At 33.6% G+C, this 24191-nt stretch overlaps 3 protein-coding genes across 4 annotated transcripts; all 3 read right to left on the reverse strand.

Moving 5' to 3' along the window:
- Positions 1-549: 549 nt before the first annotated feature.
- LOC145603586 (fimbrin-1-like) lies at positions 550-7121 on the reverse strand. Of its 2 annotated transcripts, none has more exons than XM_081659515.1 (15): positions 6841-7121; positions 6394-6562; positions 5937-6107; positions 5430-5668; positions 5157-5328; positions 5029-5067; positions 4840-4908; positions 4634-4750; positions 3919-4130; positions 3607-3762; positions 3136-3335; positions 2879-3036; positions 2679-2775; positions 2479-2570; positions 550-1140 (listed from the first exon to the last, which is right to left on the reverse strand). In XM_081659515.1, the coding sequence occupies exons 2-15, from the start codon at positions 6478-6480 to the stop codon at positions 892-894; spliced, it is 2058 nt and encodes a 685-aa protein (XP_081515641.1). In that variant the 5' UTR covers positions 6481-6562; positions 6841-7121; the 3' UTR covers positions 550-891. The 2 variants fall into 2 exon arrangements, with proteins under 2 accessions (XP_081515641.1, XP_081515640.1); XM_081659514.1 differs by having other exon boundaries at positions 6394-6565.
- A 2903-nt stretch (positions 7122-10024) lies between these two features.
- LOC145604962 (putative mitochondrial adenine nucleotide transporter BTL3) lies at positions 10025-17562 on the reverse strand. Its single transcript, XM_081660956.1, has 4 exons — positions 17040-17562; positions 15499-15802; positions 14489-14956; positions 10025-10609 (listed from the first exon to the last, which is right to left on the reverse strand). Exons 1-4 carry the CDS (start codon positions 17441-17443, stop codon positions 10541-10543), a joined length of 1245 nt encoding a protein of 414 aa, XP_081517082.1. The 5' UTR covers positions 17444-17562; the 3' UTR covers positions 10025-10540.
- A 1987-nt stretch (positions 17563-19549) lies between these two features.
- On the reverse strand, positions 19550-21754 carry LOC145604440 (rho GDP-dissociation inhibitor 1-like). Its single transcript, XM_081660330.1, has 5 exons — positions 21566-21754; positions 21206-21272; positions 20745-20963; positions 19870-19994; positions 19550-19627 (listed from the first exon to the last, which is right to left on the reverse strand). Exons 1-5 carry the CDS (start codon positions 21752-21754, stop codon positions 19550-19552), a joined length of 678 nt encoding a protein of 225 aa, XP_081516456.1.
- Between the last annotated feature and the right edge of the window lie 2437 nt (positions 21755-24191).

Here is a 24191-nt window from a genome sequence, read left to right on the forward strand (position 1 = left end):
TTTCGATAATCATATTGTATGGTATTCGCAAATCTTTAAGCTACTCAGAATGAAAAACTTTCCTCTTGCGTTAGAATAAAACTTACCACCTTTGTTTTGGTATAATAGTTAAACTTCTCCATTTTACAAATCAAGATTTTATTAATATCCATTATAAACGTTTACCTTATTCGTTGCATGGAGTTTTGATTCTATTATTTCTATGCTATTAAATAATTATTCACTACATACGAGTACGGATAATTTGACACCTATCAACTAATTTTGTCAAACACACCAAGTGAATCACTACATGTTTAAGTTTTCCCTAATCAATTATATAGAAATTAAGAAAAGTATTTATAATGGAATAAATAATGAAAAAATTACCCCCGCTAGTTCCATCCCAATTTACTTGTCTCATTTTCCTTGTTTAAAATGTGTCATGATAAATCGTGTGCAAATGGCTATAGCCTAGGTCAGGGATCAACATTTTATTGAGGGTGAAGTTATGATACATGCAACTTATGTAGTCAAATCACAAGGAGAAAATTTATGAACATCATCAAATTAAAGGAAGGCCTTGTATAATAGAGATCATATCATGATTAATTAGGACTGACACCAAAAAAGTGCTATGGAAATGAAAATGCACAAAGCACAGATGCGCATATTTGAGAAAGCAGAACATATATCACAGATGAGCACAAGAAATACAAGCTCATCTCTACACGAAAATGCTCGTATTACAATAACTAAACTTTTCTGGCTCTCCCCCTAGCCAACCTCTTTAACCTTTGCGCTACTTCCATAACGTTGTATAATATAAACATTGTTCTCTGTACAACTCCTAATGTGTTGATGGATTTTATTTAGCTTGTGCACCAGGAATGCAGCTTTTAAGAACTACCCTCATTGATCATCTTCAATGTTGTCAATTACTGAAGAAGCAGTTGAGTCAGATGCAGCATCATCGATATTAAATGATGAGATCTCTCCACAAATGGAACTCTCATCTTCGCTTTGAACTGAGGGAGCAGTAGAGGATATATCTGTGACGGTAGCAGATTCTGAGAGGGACGGGGAAGATTCTAGATCCTCCTGCTGTAAGCACCAGTACATGATGCTGGCCATCAAGGTCAAGATCATCTTCGGATTTACCTGCAAGAACCAAAGCGAAGAAACATCAACTTTTGACAAGAAGCAGCGTCACATGATTGTTTCATCTATCAAGAAACTTAAGATTTATATATGTTTTTCTTTCGAGTTCACCTCAACCTTTATGTCCAAAGGAGTTCAGCTCTTTTATAAAGTTTCATTTGGTCTATACACATGTTAGGGTGTCGAGGATCCAACAAAAGTAATCGAGACAAAACAAGGGTCATGTAGCATAGCCCTTCTCTTATCAGCCATTGTTGAAAATCCAGTAGAAGACCCTTTCCTTCCCTCTCCCTGAAGATTTAGCAACTCAACTGGAAAGGGGCCCCTAATCTCATTCTTTCTAAGATAATTTTTTAAAATCTTCATTTTCAAAAAGTCAATATATTTGATTTCCAAAAGATTTTACAACCAATTAATCACAAATCTTGAGGATAAAAATCTGATCCCATCTAGATATTGAACTTAAATTCATTCCTCAAGAAAAAAGCTGTTCTCTGGCTAACAACCTTGAGAGGATTCCTCATTAAAAAGTTTCAGGTCAATAGAAACATTGCTCAACTATACTCATCCTTAGAGATTGTCCTCAAGCCAGAGATTAAGAAATGTTTGATGTGCCTGACAGCTTCTTCTAAGTTCTATTGGAGCACACTACCTCCTACATAGTCTGGTCGGCTTGAAAATAACGGTACTCAGCCATACTTCCCCAAATTACAGTCACCTGAAGCCTGCCTTCAATCCTTCATCCCACAAAATTACTTTCCTAGGAGTTCTTTACCTCCGAGAATACATGTTTTCCTAATCAATCTTATAGTACATGCAGGAATTGAAAAGGTCTTTAGAGACTCAAATGGCAGCTTAAATTTGAGTTTTCAAAGACATGCAATTGTGGTAAATATCCTAAGGGCAGAGCTGATAGCTAAATTAGGCTGGAGGAATCTCATTATTAGCAAAATAAGTGGTGGAATGTACTGACAACCAATTTGCAAAGAATGATTCTCATAATATTGTAATACAATACAGGGATCATTTGTTGAGCTATACTGGCATGAAGATTGAACCTTGCAAAAGACAAACAACCTAGGGTGTGGATGGACAAGCATAAAGTTGTAGAATGTCAGGAATCTTTTGTCTTCAAATCAAACAAATTATTATTCAATCCTCCTGAGTCTGTAACCTTGGAATATCTAGCTCTTGTTTTGTAGTTAAAACTCCCCGCTTTTGCATCAAAATATACAAGATTATTTTCTCATGCTTGGTACTATGACAATAATATAGCAATGGTGTGTGGTAAGTCAAACTCGAGATGCAATAGGAATTTCACGATGTTTCATAAATTACCTCCATAATGTCCTCGGGTAATAAAAAGACAGAGCATCCAAGCTTTCTTGCAACACTGATAATGTATATAGCATTCAACCTTTTTTCGTCATCTACAGCACCAAAATAAGATAACAATGAATATCACTACATTTTCACATATGGAATTATGGATAATAAAGTAGTCTGTTGTAAGTAAACATAGAAACTAAAGTCTTTACCATTATCACCCTTGGTGACAAGGTTCCAATTGACAACCCTAGGCTCCACCGCACTCAAAAGTTCAAGGAAGAATAGGCCAGTAGAAAGGCTTTTGTCCTGAGTATAACATCATAGTCCAATCAGATCCGAATATCTGGAAAAAAGGCTAAGCATTCAAAAAATAGAAAAGGTATTAATAAATACTTTGCTAGCCACTTACCTTGTAGCTCGAAATTCGAGACTTTCTCCCAGAGCATTTCACCTTATAATTTGCCCAATTAAGGATGTCTGAATCAGATATCTCCTTCCCGTGGGAGAAAGATCTTAAGTTTTTCAATAGTTGGAGCATGTTATACCTCATTAACTGCCACAGTAAAGCTATATGAAAATAGAAATGTGTTATGGCGATCACATATATTAAATAAATCAATGTGCATTCAAAGAGTCTCAATCTCAGAACATTTGCAGTGTTTATACCGAGTATTAGCTTCTTGTTTCCTTGAACAATATCATTTCCAGCTACATTCACAAGGGAAAACTTCAATTGCTTCCCGATTTTTATAACTTGATTGCAATTCTCCACTTTTCTGAAAGGCATTTTGATAGGAGGCTTTGTAGCGTGCTTCCAGTTGACTGATCCAGGAGATACCTTGTCCAAAGCTTCCAAGAGTACCCAGCTGCAAGACATAAGATTAGATTGTAAGAAACACAGTAACAATATAGTCAATATCCTTTACATATAGCCAGATAGTTAACCCCAAGAATCATTGATATATTAATTTTAATCAACAAAAACCCTAGCTAAGCGATGTTTAATCTCAATGAAGAGGAAATGATCTTCGCAGGTCTGATTAAGAAGTGACATTATATCAATTTAGAGGTTCCATCACCCCCATTTCCCCACCCTAATGATGGAGAAAGAAGAATAGAAGGTCAGAACATGCTCACCCATTTCGAACATCCTCGAACACATTGTTGACATAGGTGGCAATACCAAGACTATTCATCCAAAATCTGAAGCACCTTCCTTCCCTAGATGTCTGTACATCGTCTGTCATCATCTCTGCAAAAGAAACCTTTTTTCCATCTAATGACAAACCATTCCTGCAAAGAAAATTCACATTCTAATAATTTACATGTAGGAAATGGAAAATAACAATTGTTCAGTCCACGAAACAGAATATTAAGAACAAAGACTGACATATTAATTGCCACTTATGATTACAAAATGTGTATATCTTCTAAATACTAATATCTCACCTCATCTTAAACACCTGAGCCACAAAAGCGAGATTTAGGTTTGATGAGCCTTCAACAATGTCCTTAGAATCTAAGTATCTCTTGCAGCCCATTCTCTCTGCATGGTCAAGTGCCAACTTTGCTCTCTCAGTAGGGTCCTTTGCATCTAATGTGGCTGGATCACAATGTTCTGGTGCGAGAACATTGAGCAGGTAAGTATATGCCTTTGCATCCTATTAAACAGCAGACACGATCATTCAGCCACCAGCACAATAACTTGAATGATAAGATAATTGAAGTGTAGGGATTCTAGGGAGATACTTGACAAGATTGTTTAACTCCTAGCATAATACTCAATGAAACGAGAATCTATTGAATTTCTAACATTAGCATGGACATGATGAGTAGATTAGCATGCTTAACTGTGAGTTTAATTAAAACAAGATGGGAAAGTAAAGCTTAAGGCAAAAATAGTTTCAACTTTGTGCAATATCACATCTGCCATTGGATAAGCAATCTGTCAAGGAAAAGATTTATCCATTTCCTGAAATAGCAATGACATACTTCTAAGCCCAAAAGCTTTCCAACAATTGGCATCCATGATTGCAAGTTAATCATGATCATAACTAGTAGATGCTATACATGAACATGTAACCAACATTATTACCAACAATATTACAAGATACCTTTCTGGAAAGAGCTTCCTCAAAAAGCAAATTTACCAATTCAGACATACCTTCATATCAGATGAAAAGTTTGTGACAATTTTCTCATAACCGGCTCTCTGGAGATGAAAATTCATCCATTTCAACAAGACTTTTTCCGGGGATAAACCCATGAGCTCCTCAATGTCCTGCCAACATAGATACAATGTCATCACAAAACAACTTCTCTTAAGCTCAATCAGTATTATGAGCAAAAAAAGGATGAACAGGACATTACATCAGCATCATCAGCCAATTCCACAAGCTGTGGTGTCTTCCTAAGGTTGAGATCGGCAAGGAGTTGAATCTGAACCAATATGGTTGTCAGCTTAATTAGTGCCACGTACAATCATTACCCTATTTTCTAAGTTTGACCACCAGTAAATAAGAAAATCAAAGGTCTCAAACTTGAAATATAAAGCTATACCTTTATAATTTGAGAGATTAATCCAAGCACCAAATGTGGCTGTAAAAGGAAAGGACGGCTTCAGTTATAAAAATACAGAGAGAAATTTTCAAAAACAAAAAGTCCCTAGCTAGTTAAATTCTACTTACCCTTCCTTCAACCAAGTCATGAGGTCCAATGTTAACCACGGTGCATCCAATGGCTTTTGCGGAGTTCAGACACAGAGTATGATTCTCATTTCTCTCCCAAGGATTAAGTACCCTTTTGGTGTTTATTGTTCTTTCATCTATTGTGCCAGGAACGGCAACATTTATAAGCTTACTGCATTAACCATACAGAACATGTCATGATCTCATACATACATGAGAAAGTTGCCACAAGGAGAAAATAATCTTCTAAATCAACCTGATTGAATGAATTACCAGAGAAGAACTCCATCTTTTGCAATATTGAAAAGATCGTCACTATTAGGATCCATAGGAAGAAATTGCATCAGGAAAGGGTCATCACCAAGGTATGTGTTGATGTGGTGAACATAACATCCCTTCTCAGATTGACTAATTGTATGAAGTAGTGTAGTTGTCGAGGCCTTGAGAAAGGCAGAGGAGTCCTTTGTACCACCAACCTGAGCTGAGGCTCGAACTTGGAAGCTTAGATGAACCTGCCAATGTCGATAAAATTGACCTACATGTTACTTATGCTTATACATACTACTACATTATAACCTCCAATGTCATAAAGCAAGTTGTAACTTCTACATACAGATAAGATATTAATTATAGCATTAAAAACCGACGATAATTAATTATAACTTGAGCTCATCATTTTCAACAATAAATTCTACTTCTCAATTCTTAATGCATTAATACACAATCATACAACTACACAATACAGATAGATTAAGAATAAGAGATTCACCAAGTCATTACCTTCAAGAAATCCTCGAACTCGACCTCTTGATTCATATCTGAGGCTGACTCAATCAAAATATCCTTAATATCCTCCTCTTTAAAAGACTGATTAAACGCTTTTAACTTAGCCAAAACTGGTGGCATGTCTCCAATGGTAACCTTACCATTGTTATTCTTCAACGAAGTATACTATAACCAGAAAGCAAAACAAAACAAAAAACACCCATTAATCATCATCTACATCATTTTGTTTAATAACTATTCCCTCCATCCGGACTTAATGTTCGCCCTCAGTAGCAATTTGGATTAGTAATGTGACAACTAAATTCGAACAGTGGTAATAAATTAATAATTATGAAATAATACTCAAATCAAGAACTATACCAATACAATATTGTGCACCATCTAATTTGCAATGACCAAAAAATAAACAAAACCCAGAAATTGCAATAAAGAGGGTTTAAAGGGTAATTACTTTGGATTTGAGGCTGCGAAGTTCAACCTGAGTAAACTGACTATGAAGCAAAGGATCAGAAACAACAACACCCGCATAACCAGACATCTTGCTAATCCTTTCTTCTTCCTCCAATCAGACAATCTGATTGGAAAACCGATTGAAATCGTCCAAATATAGTAATAATTTCCTACTAAATCAAACAAAATCAATATCAATACATTAATTATTGGAATTAATAGAGAAATGAGGGCAAATTATTGGTATTTTAATCATATAGTATAATAATATAAGTTAATTTCATACATTTATTCAAGAAAATTGCACTGTTCCATTGATCCAATAAATTAAACAAAATTGTCAACTACTATATGTATTATTATCAGATTATGAGAAGATAAACTTGTAAAATGAAAACCCAGAAAGAAAAACAAGATTTTGAACTAAAATGAATAAAAATGAACATACCAATTAACAAAATCTTTGTTCTTGCAGAAAAAAATAACCCAGCAAAAATCCTGTTTTGGTCTTAAAGTTTGACTCTTTTCTCCAAAATTATCACAGATTTTGGGAAGGGCAAGAAGAATGCGTAGCAAAAGAGCAAAGGTAACCAAAAAGATTAAAAAAATGAAATCTTTTTTATTTTTAGAAACTAAAAATTGAAATCTAAAAAACCCAAAAAGAAAGAAAACAAAATTAAAAAATGGGTTTGTGGTTTTAGTTTAGTGGCCGGCAGAAAAAAAGAGAATTATTTGAGTTTTTTGAGGTTTTTTTACAAAAAATAAATTAAATTAATTAAAAAAAATGTTGGTATTTTTTCTGGCTTATTTTTATGACATAAAGATGGCCCACCAATCCAAGTCACCGATTATGATTTGTCTTTATTTAAGGCTTTCTTTGTCCACCTGGATTGTGGTGATGCCAGAAATTTGACACTATTCTTGATTTACCTTTTCATTTTCTCTAGTAGTCATCGCCTTTCTTGGTATTTCTTGCTATTTTTGGAATCTTCGATATTGTTAGGTTTGGTAAGTTCTTGGTGCTCGATTGAGAGTATCTTATCTTGGGAGATTTTTTTTTCACATTCTAGTTGCGTAAAACCGGTACGAGTAGTGGCTATCGAGAATGTTATGTTATCGCTTTTTTAACTAGTTTAGTTGGTACTGTTAAAAAAATAGTTTAGTTGGTAAAGTCTTAGAGGTGATACCTAAAACTTGAGATCTTGAGATTAAATCTCATTAACATGATTAGACTTTGAACTAAATTAATTAAATATGTTATTTTACTTTATTTTAACTTTCATTGTGTTTTGTGATAATTGTGATTTGCAATGGGTTGGTGGCTTAGCTTAGTTATGTCACTCCTCAAAACCATTGCCATCAACATAGTGGTATTTGTAGTTAATGGCAATGGTTTTGAGGAGTGTTTTTTTTTTTTTTTTTTTTTTTTTTATTGTAACACACTTGAGGTTGAACTGTGGTGAATTGGTGATTTCGCTTGTTACTTTCATCTTACTTGCTCTACTCAGAAAGTGTATTATTTTGGTAGTAGAGTATTCTGGTATATTATTGTTCGGTAGGGTAATAAGAAGAAATCTACATCACTTAAGCTTCTCAAAATAGAAATGAAAGTGAAAATTAGTTAACTTAAATACCATATGTAATTTGTAAATTAAAGTATAGTTGCGTTTTCATTTATATCATTTCTTCCAAATTCACGTGCTTCCTAGGTTAGGGTATGTTTTGTTCACCTTATTTTCACTTATTTCAGGTGTAATAAGTTCAGATAAGTTCAGTCAGTTATGATAAGAGTTACCCAACTACAAATTACAATTAAAATAAGTTTTAATAAATTTAGATAAGTTCAGGTAGGTTCAGATAAGTGAAAATCAGGTGAATAAAATGCACCCTTAGATTAACCTATTGTGTAATGATTGTACGCATTTTAATTAGACACATTATGCAACCATGTGAATACTTGATGATATGTGTATTTAAGAAAATTATTTCATAAATAAAGTTAAATATGCTTGTCCTATTTATAGACTCAATGGAATTTATTGTATTTAATTATGACAAGCATATACGAAGTATAAGCTTTAGGATGTCAATTAAGCTTTAACCTTTAATACATGTCCCAAAACGATTTAACTTTCATTTCGTCGTTATTTTATTCGTAAATAATTCTTATTATCCCTCTCTAAAATTCTTAATACACCATGTCACCGACTAGATTTGTCAATCGTCATACATAACTAATTAAGTATGTAGGGATGTATCTTATAGGGAGTTAAAAATGCATGTCACTAGTATATGTAGGGATGTAGTTATACTATACAGATATAAATATTGTCCTTTTCATCATGCTAGATCCAACTACCCTTGAAAGATGTATAAATGCTGATTATGCTCTACATCTCCATGCATCATGATTCATAATGAATTAATGATGCAAGTTAGCAAGTATATTTCTATAATAATAAAACATAATTTTAAAATCAAGCATCCACAAAAATTATATTGTATGTTTATTTCATTATTTTAATTTTCATTTTTTTTTGTTGTATTAAATTAATTAAAAAAAACGTAGATAAAATCCAAACTTAAATTGTATAATCACCATACAGAAACTTACCCATTAAACTAATTGACATTCGCATATGATTTAGAATTTTATATCATTTAGCCTACTTTATGTTATTTTAACCTTTAGACACTTTTTGCAGACAAACTTTTATATCAATCCAAGTTTGATGCAATGAGAAAAGGGAAGAGTAGATTCATTAGTAAATGATTCGTTTAGGCCCCCACAAATCACATACAGTAGCTTATTATTATTGTTATAGGAATTGTGGGACTAAACTTAGCTAACTTGTTAGTTGTTACTCCTTTTTTCTGATAAAGACTGGTCAAAACATAAACATATGACCATATGCTAGTTATAAATTATAATTAATGATATTTGTCAAAATAAAAATATTAATTAATCATAGTGTATTTTTTTATCAAATAAATAAATAAATTAATAGTATTAGTTTAGGGCCCAGCCCAACTTCCCAAGTTTTTGCAAAAAGCAACCACACAAATTAGATTTTATTACGTCATTTTTTTATTTATTAAAATTAATAATATATGCTTTTATTTTATTTTTCATTTTATTTTTGGGTGGAGGAGGACATCTTTTCCTAAGCTAACGCACACGGCACACCGGCCTAAACCGACCAAAATATTCCCTATACTCCAACAAAACAAAGCAACAACACTTTTTGCACCTTCCCCAACCCGTATTTCGTGCTATATTCATTTTATCTTAGTACTCCAAATATGTGTGAATTCTTCTAATCTTCTAGTTTTATTATAAATTATTTTGGATTTTAAATACGTACCCGAGATATCCATTATGGCGTACTATTTACAACTTATATTCTCTCTATTCACAATTATTTTTCATCGTTGACTATACTGTTACATAGAAATGTAGAATTAGATGTTACACACCATCTCAATCTAAGGCCGTGTTGAAAGTTGGTGACACCTTTTTCAACCATCTTAAGATAGCATGTGTGACGATGAACTTAAAGTAGTTTGTTTTGAGATCTACTTCTCATTGTCAAGATGACAACATAGACACAATTCACACAAATTGCTAATAGTTATGTTACGATCGAAAATGAAAGGCTTTCTTGCTGATTGCCTTTTACCATAATGAATTAGGCCTAAGTTTCCTTGGGCTAAAAGGAATAGTAATAAGTACAACAATGCAAACAACAAGGTGTATTTTACCAATAATAGGTCATGAATGTACTAAAAAGCCTCTTCTAAGGTTCTGAAGGCAATCTAGGTGTCTTGCTACACTCCTGTGCTTCACCAGATACCCCCCTGTCCCCCAATCAGCAGTTAAGTCAGGGCATTTGTGAGAATCGTGATCATGCCGGCTACTGCAAACTGACAAAACGCACATGGATCGACAGGAAAGGATTACCAGATTCCCAATAGTATGGATCAACCAAATATACTTTCCCAGAAAGTTGACAGGACACCAGCTGACCAAATTTGTAGAAAAAGTTACCGGAAGTTGTCAAAATGGAGTGGCTTTGCCAATCTCAATATATGACATGCTTGCTCATGGCTGTAGCACCAACTGGCTTCAATTCAGCTGTCGCGTTCTTTCATTCTGCTTTGAGGACTATCTTCATACACTCATACACAAAATAACTTATTGCCGCTGATGGGAGTACCTGAAGATATTCAGAGCATAGCCCCACAATATGTTAGACATACATCATACACAATATTGATAGGAAACATCAACTAATTTTAGATACCTCTAAAGAGGCTCCTGGTCAAGGCAAGGTAAAGCGGTTGGGGAACAGAGGATGTTTCCAATAGAGTACATTAGACCCTTAACAGGAAACCTTAATTATAACTTATAGTACAGTGTAGCAAGTCATATCGGTTCAATTTAATTAAATCAAAGCCAGAAAATAGTTAAATTTTGGTCATGGATGTATTAGAATCCTAATGCAGTATTGGTAGAGGCTTAAGCATGAATTGACAGAAAACTTGAGGAGATAGATAATTCACATTGTTAAATTCAGTCTAGGGCCTCCAACTCAGGTTTTGTTAACTGACGCATTTAGCCTCAACTATAGAAGGAATAACATAGAACTATAAAGATCTTGAGGAATTGAACTAACCCTGATCAGAGAGTGCCTGAACAGAATTTTCACATCTGTGCTCTTAAATTGGAGATGGATTAACAGGGCTCCAATAATATAAGGATGAACATAAGACTAAAATAAATTGTGAGCAATTGAACTAACTCTAAGCAGAGAGTGCCTTAAGCAGGAATTTCAATATTGAAGATTTGGATTATTTAAAAGTTTTCCAGTCTTTTGACATATACTGCAATTCAATGAGGCCACTGAGCTTAAGAGTACGGGATGGTCATGCCTGGAAAGCATGAAAGAAACTTTGATCTACAGCAAGATTGATAGATTATTCACAACAACATAATAAACGAAAGAATTTAGGAAAATTTAGAAATATTAATCCCAACTTTGCTCCGTTTTGTTTTAATAATCCCAACTTTGGATTATTCTACAATAATCCCAACTTTGGGGGGTGTTTTGTTTCTTCAATCGGAAACCGGTCATTGGGATTGAAGAAACAAAACACCCCCCAAAGTTGGGATTATTGTAGAATAATCCAAAATTGGGATTATTAAAACAAAACGGAGCAAAGTTGGGATTATTATTTCTAAATTTTCCAAGAATTTAAAGGTGTTGGAGCTGATTTCCTAAACTTAACAATCCCACTATTTTTCATTCTAATCACTAGTACTCAACAGACAGAAAAGCGAAAGCCTTTTAAGATCTTGAATTTCAAGGTGCAAGTGTGCAACAGGCCAATAGCCATATTTCCTCAGTATTGTCATCAAAACTCGGTACCAGATTGTGCAATAAAAGACAAACGGTGCAATTTAAAAGACTGAATTCAGGGGCCTAAACCATCCCTCAATACTCATATTAGAGCTGAGGAAGCCAGGACTAATTTCCATAACATATAGGGCAAAGATGCAGTCTGAAACTAATAATGTGATGCGGGTTGATTGGCTAAAGCTTAGTAATTCCAAAATGGAAACAGGTTAGAAGTTGCATCCCAAATAACAATCAAGGCAGCAAACTCAAACGATCCTATTGTATTCAATCAAAACTTAATACTTAATGCAACAAGTTGTGGGAATCTGTAGCCCACGTACTACCTGCTAGTGATCTTCCATTTATGAAAATAGGAGAATGTTTGAGTCAAGCTATGAATAAGATGCTGCATAGTCCACTTATTTCAGACCTTAGTTTTAAAAGGCACACCAAGGTGCAAATGGTCCTTGCAGCCTAGGCGCGAGGCGCAAGGCAAAGGCGTGCGCCTTTTGTATGCAAGGCGTGCGCCTTTTGTATGCAAGGCGCGTGAATTTATACATTTATTTCAAATTATTTTTTACTTTGATAGTACTTAATACCAATTAAAAAGATTCATAATAAATTAAATAATGATATATGTAAAGCTAAGGTAGTCTGAATTTGAAAAATTATCCACTATTCTTCAATTTATAACATAAACCTTAGTTATTTTCCTTGAGGCGCAAAGGCGCACCTTACCCAAGGCGCTTTGAGGCGCACGAGGCGCGCGCCTTCCGTAGGTGACTGAGCCTCGACTAGCTAAAGCCCATTTTAAAACCAAGTTTCAGACCAGATGAGACCATATCTTTTTATTTGCTTGTGTTTATTGCTAAATATATTATTTCCGTAAGAAAATATCATTACAAAAATTACATAATTAGAAAATGCACATTAAAACAAATCTAATGACATCTCATTTGATGATTTGATTTCTCAAGGATCAGAATACAAATACGGTAGAGTAGCCCTATCTGGAAATCAGATCAAATCACATCAACTGAACTGAACATAGCCTAGATTGAGCTAACTTTGTTGTTAAATAATGGTTACAGTTACTGCACCATTAATCAAGGAGAATAGGAGAGAGAGTGAAGAATATGGGGCATTAGTAAGAAAACAGAGCAAAAGTTGTGAGTAGGATTTAGGTAAGAAAGAGAGTGTTGTAAAAGGGATAATAGAAAAAGAGCAAAAGTGTTACCAACTTTAAGGAACAGATGAAAGTAGGAAGCCTAACCAACAAAAAGGAATGGAAGTATTATGTATAACCTTAACCCCGATTACTAATATTTTTTATCTGCCAGTCAGGGATGAAGCCTTCAGACCACTTCCTTGCTGCAATAATTTTTATCAACAAGTTTTAGCTGGTAGAATGTTTCAGGTCATAATTTGGTTGTAGATACGATACGTCTCGACTTTTATAGCTAAGAAGCTCATCATTAACAAGATAGATTGAACCCATAAATAGATCTAGCATGGTAGTAGGAAAATTTTGTCTCCAAGATGTATGTTTTCATGTGGACCTTCAAATCCTGATGATTCATGATTCCATTCATGAACTCTGGTTGATTGGCAAAAAATGATAGCCAAGGCTAGCAAGTAGCCTCAATGTCATTACTTACAGAGTTTAATTAAGCTACCAAATTTTACATGCACTTTGCTTTAAACTGGATAAGCTATGGGTTAGCTGAACTCATATTTACTATATAAGTCAGGGTTTGTGCAAAATAGAGGATAGAGGTAAAAGGATAAAAAGGAGAGGAAAACATGTCAGTAAAAGACATAAAGGTTTGAGAAAACTTTAACAAAGGAAAGAAGTATAATAAAAAGATATAAATAAAAAATTACAACAAAGCCTTAGTCCCAAAATGATTTGGAGTCAGCTAACTGAAATGTCACAAGGGACGGGGTTTTTTTTTTATATATATATATATATATATATATATATATATATATATATATATATATATATATATACGAAAAAAATGTAAACAGCACAGAAAAAGGAGTACAAGCAAAAAAGGGCAAACTGTCCTTTAAAACAGAAAAACACAAATAACAGATAAATAATACTTAGAACCTCCCAAACTATGTAATCTATCAAAGCCCCCACCGTTTTGTGCCCTTCTCCCATAACAACGCCAAATAAGACATTCTGTTTAACAACAAAATGAAAGCCAAAGGAACCCGTGAATATACCCGGGATTCTCGTTACAACCACGAAATTGCCATGAAAGCATTGTCACGACTTCTCCCTACTCTACCATATCCTGTAATACAAATATGTAGCCACTCGCCCACTCATAAATCTCTAAAGGGAAAACTCACAATTGTCAAGCAAACTAAACCTCTGCCATGGGTAACTCAGCACTTCACAGGCAAAAAAAAACGTGTAAACAGTCTTTAAGCTACAATGCTACATCATACTGCAACACTATTCAATTAATTAAAAAAAGAGTTCCACCTTCCCCTTTTCTAATGATAAGTTGTGGAGAAGAGTAAAAGTCCCTAATAATTTTTTATCCAAGCCATTATAATTATTTGATTTAGGTAAGGGAATCTATGAACATATTCCAAAAATTTCATTCTGGCTTCAAAGCTTAAAATGAAATCAAATGCCTATTTGCAATATCCAATCAACAGTAAAGAACATAAATATACCTGAAGTACGCTGGGAAGCAGTCCAGCATAGAGAGCTGGAATCCCTCCTTGTTCAACTATCTTCATAAAAGTTGCTGGAGTACTCAATCTTGCTCCATGAGCTTGCAATTGAAGCTGTCTCCTGATGACTTCAAGCGGATAAGTAGCAGTTTCGGCACAAGCACCGGAAATAGCCCCATACAGTAAGGTTCTTAGGGGTCCCAATTCCAGTTGACCCAAGGCAGTTATATCTTGCCCCTGTGACTTTGTTTTTTGTATCCTTTCCCTTCCTTCAGGTGAATTCAGATAGGATGTTTTGAGTATATCATACACCCCATAAAAAACTGCACTGGAAGGTGCGATGCTAAGAATTGATGGAAGGAAGCCCTTGTAAAGGGAAAAAAATCCTTCTGTTTGGATCATATAGCGGAAAGCACCAACGATACCACCCAAGTTTTCCCCACCATGTGCAACTATTCTGGTTCGAATCTGAAACAAAAAAGCAGCAGATATTAAAAGGCAGAACCTCATCAAAAGTGTTGAAAAATAAACACAAAGTACAATTGAATAGATGAATTAATGAATCCAACCGAATAATTGCAATGCCCTTCTAAATTGATTCTGAACCCTTCATTAGAAGTTTAAAATTTGTATTTCACAAAATAAATTAAACATGTTCATTCAGTGTTATCAAATTTACTAATCCCACAAAACATTACAATCAGAATCATGTGATGTCAGATGTGGTTCAAAAGAGCAATTGGGACTAATTTAACAGAAAATTAGGTAGGGAAATGTGCTCCTGCCCATTCCACATAACAAAGTCTACTGCAAATTAGGTTACGTTGCAAACCATAAGACACCCCATCAACTAACATTTCTCTCTTGCAAACATACTACCACAAAATTTTAATGCACACCAGACACCACTTCCCTACTAGAGTAACAATCTTAAAATATCTTATATACTTTTACTTTGTAACTGAACTCTAGAATGATTAAAGAACAGGCAGTTCCAGTTAGTAACATACTGTGTCTAAAGGTAAGCAGAGAACAGAGGCAGTAATTCCAGCAGCAGCTCCAGCAATGAACCTTTCAGAATTTGCTGTTTTATCCGTGAGATGTAACTTGCGCAGTTGCTTTCTATATGTATCATAAGCACAAAAATTGATTGCCTTAAATGGAGCTGTCCGTAGAATATTAAGCAAGTTCCCTTTCCAAAAGCCCCTCAAGCCCTGAGTGGCAGCAATTGTCTTAACGAGCTCTGAGATGTTTTTCTGCTCACCACGAACTATATATTCTAGCTTCAGTCTCTCAAGTGGGGCAACAACAGTTCTGAAAAAGTGAAATCACTCATAAACTGATGAAGTCGAGAAACTGTAGACCCAAAGAAAAAGGCACAGTTAAGAGTTAAAATCTGAACCTAATTTTGTTTTCAGCAAAGGGACGCAATCTAGAAAGGATCTAATGCAGCTGATATTCTCAAACTCTCAACAGTATGTGAGATCAGCAACTCATCATCTTACGGATAAATGACATAATTAGATTAACTTTTACTAAAGGGGTAGGATTGAAGAGGAATGATACCTTAAAAAGCTAACATAACACAAAATAAAAAAGCAAGAAGAAGGTGACTTACACAACCATGACACTGTCCTAAAAGGTAAATGAAACAACAAAACCTTACAACAACCACATTATGTGGACCACACCAACTAGCATTTAACAATTTGCTGGACCTTCTTCTATTTTAATATTGCACATTGCACTATCACATGTATCATGCAATCAGCACAAAAAGGGGGAGGTGAGGTGAGTGTGACTGGTGACCCGGTGTCATAAAAGATTCAATGAAAAATCTAGAAACTTGTGCTTATTTAATCTAATGAGTTTAAAATGGCATTGGAATGAAACCAACAAGCTACGAGAAACACGAAAAGCTCTTCCATGATGTATTAAAAAGAAGTAATATCTGACCAAATAAACACCCTGAATTCCTGAAATGAAATTAAAGACTTCTATTGCTCTCTTATTAGCTATAAATTCCATATACAGGATGAAATAGCTGCAGGATATGAGTATTAGAACTATCTATGAACGATGCTTACTAAAACCGGAACAAATTATCGAAAAGCCATAATTCTCAGCAAACCCATTTTTGGGCTTGTTCGAAAAAACGAGGTAATTACGGCCCATTCTTGATTGCTAACTGTTATACTTCAATAATCCTACATTGTATTGCCACACCATACAGCCAGGGATCACAGCATTTGCAAGAATGCAAAACATCAATTCGAAAATTCAAGGAACCAAAACATTGTCCAGAAGCTATATTTTTCAGCACCATGTCAATAGATAACCCATAATTCTAAACAAAACTTTGCCCCCAAATTCACAATAACAGTTTGATCAAAACAAACCCAATATGCCTAAATAACCTGCATAAATTTTCAATCAACAACAAAACAAGATCCAAAAATCAACAGCATTGACTAATTAACAATCATCAACATAAATAACACCAATTAAAATACCAAATTAACAAGAATTACAACAAAATGTAGGGAGGCACCTGGCAACCATGGCAGCAACAGCACCAGCCCAGAAATGTTTACTAGAGTTCATAGCAGCGGCACCGCGACCCGAAGACACAACCTTTTCCTTCTCCAACACCACATTCTTAATACCCAAATCCCCTTCTCCCCCATTAGCAAAACCAGTACTACAATCCTTCAAACTAATTGATGAAAAAACCCCTTTAAAAGAAACAGAAACTACCCTTTTCCCTTTAATTGAAACCCCAGAATTTCGAGAACATGATTTTGAAATGCCATTGTTGATTGAAGAAGGGGATGGAATGCAATTGAGGAAAGAAGGTGGGATAGTGGGGTCGAGGAAGAGACCGCCGGCAAAGAGAAAAGGTGAGGAGTGAGAAGGGTTGTGTTCTAGTAGAACTATGGCATCGGAGGTGGGCATTGAGTGAGATTTGTTGAGGTGAAATTGAAGGTTTTTTTGAGAGAGAACGAAGGAAAATGAAAATCTGAAATTTGCAGATTTTCAGATTTTGAAAGTGGGGGTAGCTAGAGGAAGACGAATGGGGGGGTTTGCAAACGGAGTGGTGTGGCCGTGTGGGGTTTTGCTTACTCGCTTTGAGGTGTCAATACTAGAGATGGAAATGGATCGGGTTCGGGGCACCCCCACTCGATCCATCCATCACCCGCCAAAATATTCACCCGAATCCATCCATCACTCACGGGTGAAATAGATGGTTCGGGTGATAATCGAATATACAATATTAGGGCCTGCTCGCATTGACTGAAATGAGCTAAATTGAATATTTTATAAGATAAAGAAATTAGGAGCTGAACTGAACTTATTAGAGTTAAACTGAACTGAAAATAATCTTATGAGAACATTAGTATTTACAATTTAAATTTTTTTTTTTTTCTTTATACAATTGCTTTTGGGAAGAAAAAGAGGGGAAATTGATGAAAACAGTACCAAAAAAAAAAATAAAAAATTGCCATTTATCAATCTTAAGGAGCTTTGGTAATTATATTTTATCATTTAAGACATTAGCTTAAGAATTACAATATTTAATGTTTTTTTTTTTAAGGAAACAATATTGAATATATATGTATCAATGTATGTATGTATTTTGAAATATTAGGGTGATGGGTCAGGTTAACGGATCGGGTGATGGGTGAATATTGTCCACCCGAATCCGATCCATCATCCACATCCGTTGACCCGTCACCCGCCTATCATTCGTTTAAACAGGGGAATTCACTGGTCCAATAAGGCGGGTGAAACAGGTGAGCGGGTGGCCCACTGGATATTTCCTTCTCTAGTCAATATAGGTCACTGAGTTGGGTTCGGTTAAAGAGTGTAATCGGGTTGGTTAGTTTTTGACACTTAAAGGAGCACTCCGTAATTTCGTACTTTGTTCATTATGTCCTTGTTTGGTACGAGTAAATAATTTTTGAAGTATTTTTAGCTAATTAAACCCTATGTAAGTGTTTGGTAAATATTAGTTTATTATTGAAAGAGCTTTATGGCTAAAAGAGATCGAGTATTTACAATTGGTTTATTAAACATTAAGTTTTTCTTTTTTAGTTGTTACATACTCAAAAGTAGCTAATAGTTAACATTTACTTCATCAGTTCTTGCATAATTGACACAATCGAACTTCACATACATGCCAAGTGGTATTTAACATTTACTTCATTTAATTTGTTCTTTTTTTAGTTGTTTTCTATATGCTTAACATGCATGCTAATATTTAACATTTACTTCATCTGTTCTTAACATTTACCTCTTAAATAGGCAAGTGTCTGCTACAAGACAATGTTAGTAGTATGAGTAACTTATAGAGAAATAGGTCATTTAGACGATTACTTAGTTAGTAACTTAGTACTCATACCAACAAACTTAAAGTAAGCTACATCTCAAGACGCATTAACAATGAAAGTAAATGTATAATTTTTGAACTTATAAATTCTTTAATTTTCGTAATGTGTCTTCTCAAATACAAGACAACCCACATGTGCAAAACAAGTGCTTCAACATAATCTGTATAAAATTATAATAAAACACAAGAAGATGAATTCGACATGTATAATTTGGCAAATATCACAAGATTCACAACCAACATAGAAACTCTATCAAATGCTTATTAATATTTTGATTTCCTATACGATTGTACAATTATAGTGCTTTTAATATTTTGATTTCCTATACAATAATTGCTCAACAAATTTAGAAGAAAGATAATTGTAAGAAAAAAGTTAGCTAGTAGATAGAGTTGCATTGCATGTAGATGTATCAAAATAGTTATATCAAGAATGTAAAAATAAAATACAAAAATATCAAAATTGTCAAATACAAGCATTACATAATAACCAGTACATTGTTGTGAATACCAAACATTTATTAGTTAGAAAGGTGCACCTACATATCTCACACATATTAGTTCTTCAATTTTTTTTTTTTTTTGAATTTTCTAGTAACACTTTCTTTAGTTTAACTTACTCAATGCATTGTTGCTACAAACAAGATTAAAATGAAAAAAAAAACATATAATTAGTCGGATGGCCATTCTTTCTGAATATCGAACGTGTATTTTATCTCCAAGTAACATTTGTTGTCATCGTCAAGAAACTGAAACAATCAAAATACATATACATCAAATTAGTCATAAGATCATTACCATTACCGAGACATTAATCAACCAAAGTATCAAGAAATAATCACAGTGCAAACAGGTACTCCCTCCGTCTCTTTATTAATATCCACTTTCTATCATTTATTACTCACATAATAGAGAGAAAGTGGACAATAATAAAAAGACAGAGGGAGTACTATATAAGAGTCGATTTGAAAACTTGAGGATTTTCATTCACCTTAGACTTAGCACTGTATGAGCCTCTTGCAAAAAAACCCGAAGGCGTAGTTTCTTCTGGCATCTCATGTGTATAAGGTTCTAATTGAGGGCTAAATGTTCCAATCATTTCTTTGGTACTGTCAACTACATAATGATATATCGAGTGAAGAATTAATCAAATGTTATAAGATATTTTCTTGAAAAACTTATTAGTAAGTATGATGCATGTCAATATAAAAAGTAACAAAAACAATCAGTCTAATATAATGCGCAAGGTAAAGTTTTGGGTGAGACGAATTCACGTGAGTCCACTATCATGTTTTTGGTGTTGCGGGCCTCGCGATCGGGTTTAGTTAGCCCGCGCCTTTTTATTGGACTTTTGTTATTGAGCTCGGTCTCACGTGAGTCCGGTCTCACACAAAACTTTTTGAATACGCAAATATGAATGTATAGTTTGCCTATGTGATGTACTTATATGTATGGATTTTATTACTTACTCTATAAGAAATAGGTAAGGATATTCTTATCAATATTATATGAGGTATTACATTTATGTGCATAAATAAAAGTAAAAAATTTGCAAGTAGTTTGAGATTGTGTACTAGTGCAAGTATGTACAAGTTCGTTGTTGTCTCACGATGACACGATGGATATGTGTTTTGATCAAAATGATGAAAAATAAGTGAACATGCATGTTACACATTCTCCTTGAATCCAAGTAGCACAATGCCCAAGCCACCATTATGCTCTAGGCCGGCTAGCATATATAGAGGGAGTTCATAAGACATTGATAACGTGATTTAATCCCAACATGATATGTTTTAATTAAGCATTAACCCTGGAATAATTTATGCGAAAGGTCTAGTAATGTGTATTTGAGATAATATAATGTACCTTTGAGACCAGTTTTCCATACTGTGTTGGTGTACCTAAGGCCAGAGACAATGTTGTTGGTAACTTGAAAGCAAAAGCGAAGATTATAAGGGCTACCTTCCTTCAAAGTGAACCATAAGCCTTTTGGGTCCCCTGACTCTGGTAATGGAAGAACAATATCCTCTCTACCAGGAGATAGTATTGTCAAACTCAATATCTTCACCTCAGGTTCCAGAGTTTCTACGATATTTATTTAGTGTAAAAAGTTCATACAAAATTATTGAAATACCATTGTATTTATCTTTGTTTGAATAAAACACAATGGCAATACAATCTGTAAATGGGGGTGGGATATTTGAACATACAACCTATAATACATTAGCTCTTAGTTCTTTAATTAATGTTATCAATCTTATCATAGCTAGATTAGCATCACCAAAATCATTAAATCAAGAAGATTTACAACCCCGTATTTTCCCTACCTTCTCCTGAGTTAATATCAACTTGTCCAAGGAGTTGCTCCTTCCATTTCCTTAAACTCTCGTCATCCTGTAACATTTTACAAAAATTCATAAAGATCGATACAGGACAATTAACACATTAAATCTCTTTAAAAAAAAATCACTTAGTTTGGATTAAAGGAAAGGGAAAATAAATGAGGGACGTTTTTTCATTCATTTTTTGGAACATCCAAATTAAAAAGAGTACACGCATTATATTATGTGCTGGAGTGAGTATTTCATAGCATTTCACTAATGTCGAAACAACAAAAGAGAGATAGATGTTATTTATTTTTACAAGAGAGATTGATGAATAGAGATTGGTTAAAAATGTAATATCACCTTATCTTTCTCAAGGTGTTGCCTAATACTGCATTTTGGACCCAGTTGTATATTATTTAACTCTTCCTCTTCTTCCTCAGTATGACCTAATGAAGATTCACTAGGTAATCTATTAAAAGATGGATTTGGATCTCCTTCAATTCCACTTCCATGGGTTGAAGATGATATTGAATCAATTGTTTCTCCCATTTTCTTTCTTTGAAACCCCTTTATTTTATTTGAAGTATATATATAATTTTTAGATAATTTGTAAAAATTCTACCCTAAATTGAGCATAGCCTATCTGAAAATTTAATTGTGTACAAAAGCACAACTAGTTTTCATCATCAAACAATTTGAAGTATCACAAAAAATCATAATATTAGGTTTAATATAATGAGGGATATGAAAGAGGTAAAATTGATAAAAGGACAAATTTTGATGGAAATTAAGGGAGCTAATTAATTATGAAAGAGTTTTAGATTCTAGAAGTATGACTTATCCTCAAAAGAAATTAGAGAAAAACAAGGGAGAAAACAGATCACAACAATTAGAGGCTAAGTTGATCATACTAATTTAGAAATGGTAATATTAAAGGTTAATTTTGGGATCATGTACTTTTAATTAGTGGTGAATTCCTTTATACATTAGTGGTGAAAAACAAGTAAAAGGATAAAGGGTAAATTAAGTCTTGTGATGATCCGAGATTTGTGAAAAAATTATAACAATTTACTATTTTTTGCACAAATAATATATAATATGCACGAATTTATTTAACTCGACAATTTTGGAATAAGAAAATAGCTAGTTTTTAGGCCTATGCAATAGTATGTGTTGCTTCATGCCTTCATGGATAATGATTGTGACTTTATTCTTCAAGGTTGTATCCTTAATTAATTTTTTATTTATTTCTTTATTTATGTACGTGACTATTTGTGTATATATACACATATTCCCACATACTATTCAAAGGATTTAAAATCTTAACCAAAAGCAGAAAATGTGAGATCATGTAAGATATTTCTAATGTTAAATTCAAAATTATAACTTACATAAAACTTTGACCATATTTTATGATTTATAACGCATTTGATATTGTACAAAAGCTAATTTATGAGTATAATATTGCAGAACATAGCGCAAGTGTTCTTCTACTCTTATTTTAGCCTCATATATATGAGCATATATTTTATAGTTTTAAATCGTGTTTGGTTCATAGGTGTTTTTTTAATTTTTTTTTTTTGGTTCGTAGGGAGTAAATAGGGATCAATCATTCATACGATTATATGAAAGCAATGCAAAGTCCCATCCCAAGTTATAAATATATATTTTTTCTAATATGTTATCAACAACAAAAAAATCAACATCCAATATTATATTACTGAGTTACTCTTACAGTCTTACTAATAATAATTACAAATATCAATTCGCAACAAGAAAATTAGAGCATACGAAGTATAGCTTTTGGTTTACTAGCATCAAACTTAAGTATCAACCTCTTTAGTCCTCTTTCCAACTCAAACCATTTCTCTTTTAAACAACCAACATTTTGGTTGATAATAACATAGCAAAGCCCCTAAACTATCAACCTCTTTAGTCTTCTTTCCAACTCAAACCAATCCCCACCTCCCTTCCTTTTTCAGCCCATGTCTTCCTTCGAATTTATAATCCAACCCAATGCTAGTGGCCTAGTGGGGTCAACCTTAGTACTTTTATGTTTGATTTAAATTTAACTAATAATATACTTCCTTTGTTCATTTATTTAATCACAACCGAAAATCACAATATTGGAGATTTTACACTATACTCACACACTCCTTAAGATTTTGTTTTTAGATGAATACATAATATAGTGAAGTCTCAGGGCTTGTTTGGTTCACCTTATTTTGCTTATCTGAACTTATCTAATCTGGTCTGATACTTTGACCTTAAATGTACGATAATCTATAAGGAAAAAATCTATCAAGTGGGATCTTGTTAGATTCGTATAATGTATATTTTATTAATATGTAATTTGCACATTTTTTTTAATTCCAAAATTAAAGATATTTAGCGATAAAAAACTGCACATAAAACGATGATCTGAACTTTTTTTTTTTTTTTGAAATAAGTAAACAATAAGGTGAACTAAACAAGGTCTTATTATTATCCTTCTCATCTCAATATATATACTTAAAAAGTATTATCTTTTTATAATTTAAATATACATAGTAATAAATATATATTATTGATACCAAATGTGGACTAATTGACAAGCATGAATAAGTTTCTATTTTACAACATTTTTTTTTCACTCTCTAGCCAATCTCATAAGATTCAGCGCATTTTCAGTATGGCCGGTTGACACACATCCAAAACAATGACGGAGTGACTGGATAATCCCTAACCGAGTAACCCTTAATTGACCAATTGACCATATAACCTCGGTCATACGGTGTAAACAGCCACATATGAAACTTTGTGCACTAAATTACAAAAATTATAAAAATCAAAACAAATCACCTTATTACTAGTAATAAAATAAATCATAACTATTTAGTTTTTTCTAAAATAATAAAAATAAAACTATTCAAAAATTTTAAAAAATAAAAAAGTGGGATATTGACATGTCAACTAGTAGCGGGTTTGACTTTTTCACAACCAAATC

Source organism: Chenopodium album, chromosome 22 (genome assembly GCF_948465745.1).
Source record: "Chenopodium album chromosome 22, dcCheAlbu1.1, whole genome shotgun sequence".
NCBI lineage: Eukaryota > Viridiplantae > Streptophyta > Magnoliopsida > Caryophyllales > Amaranthaceae > Chenopodium > Chenopodium album.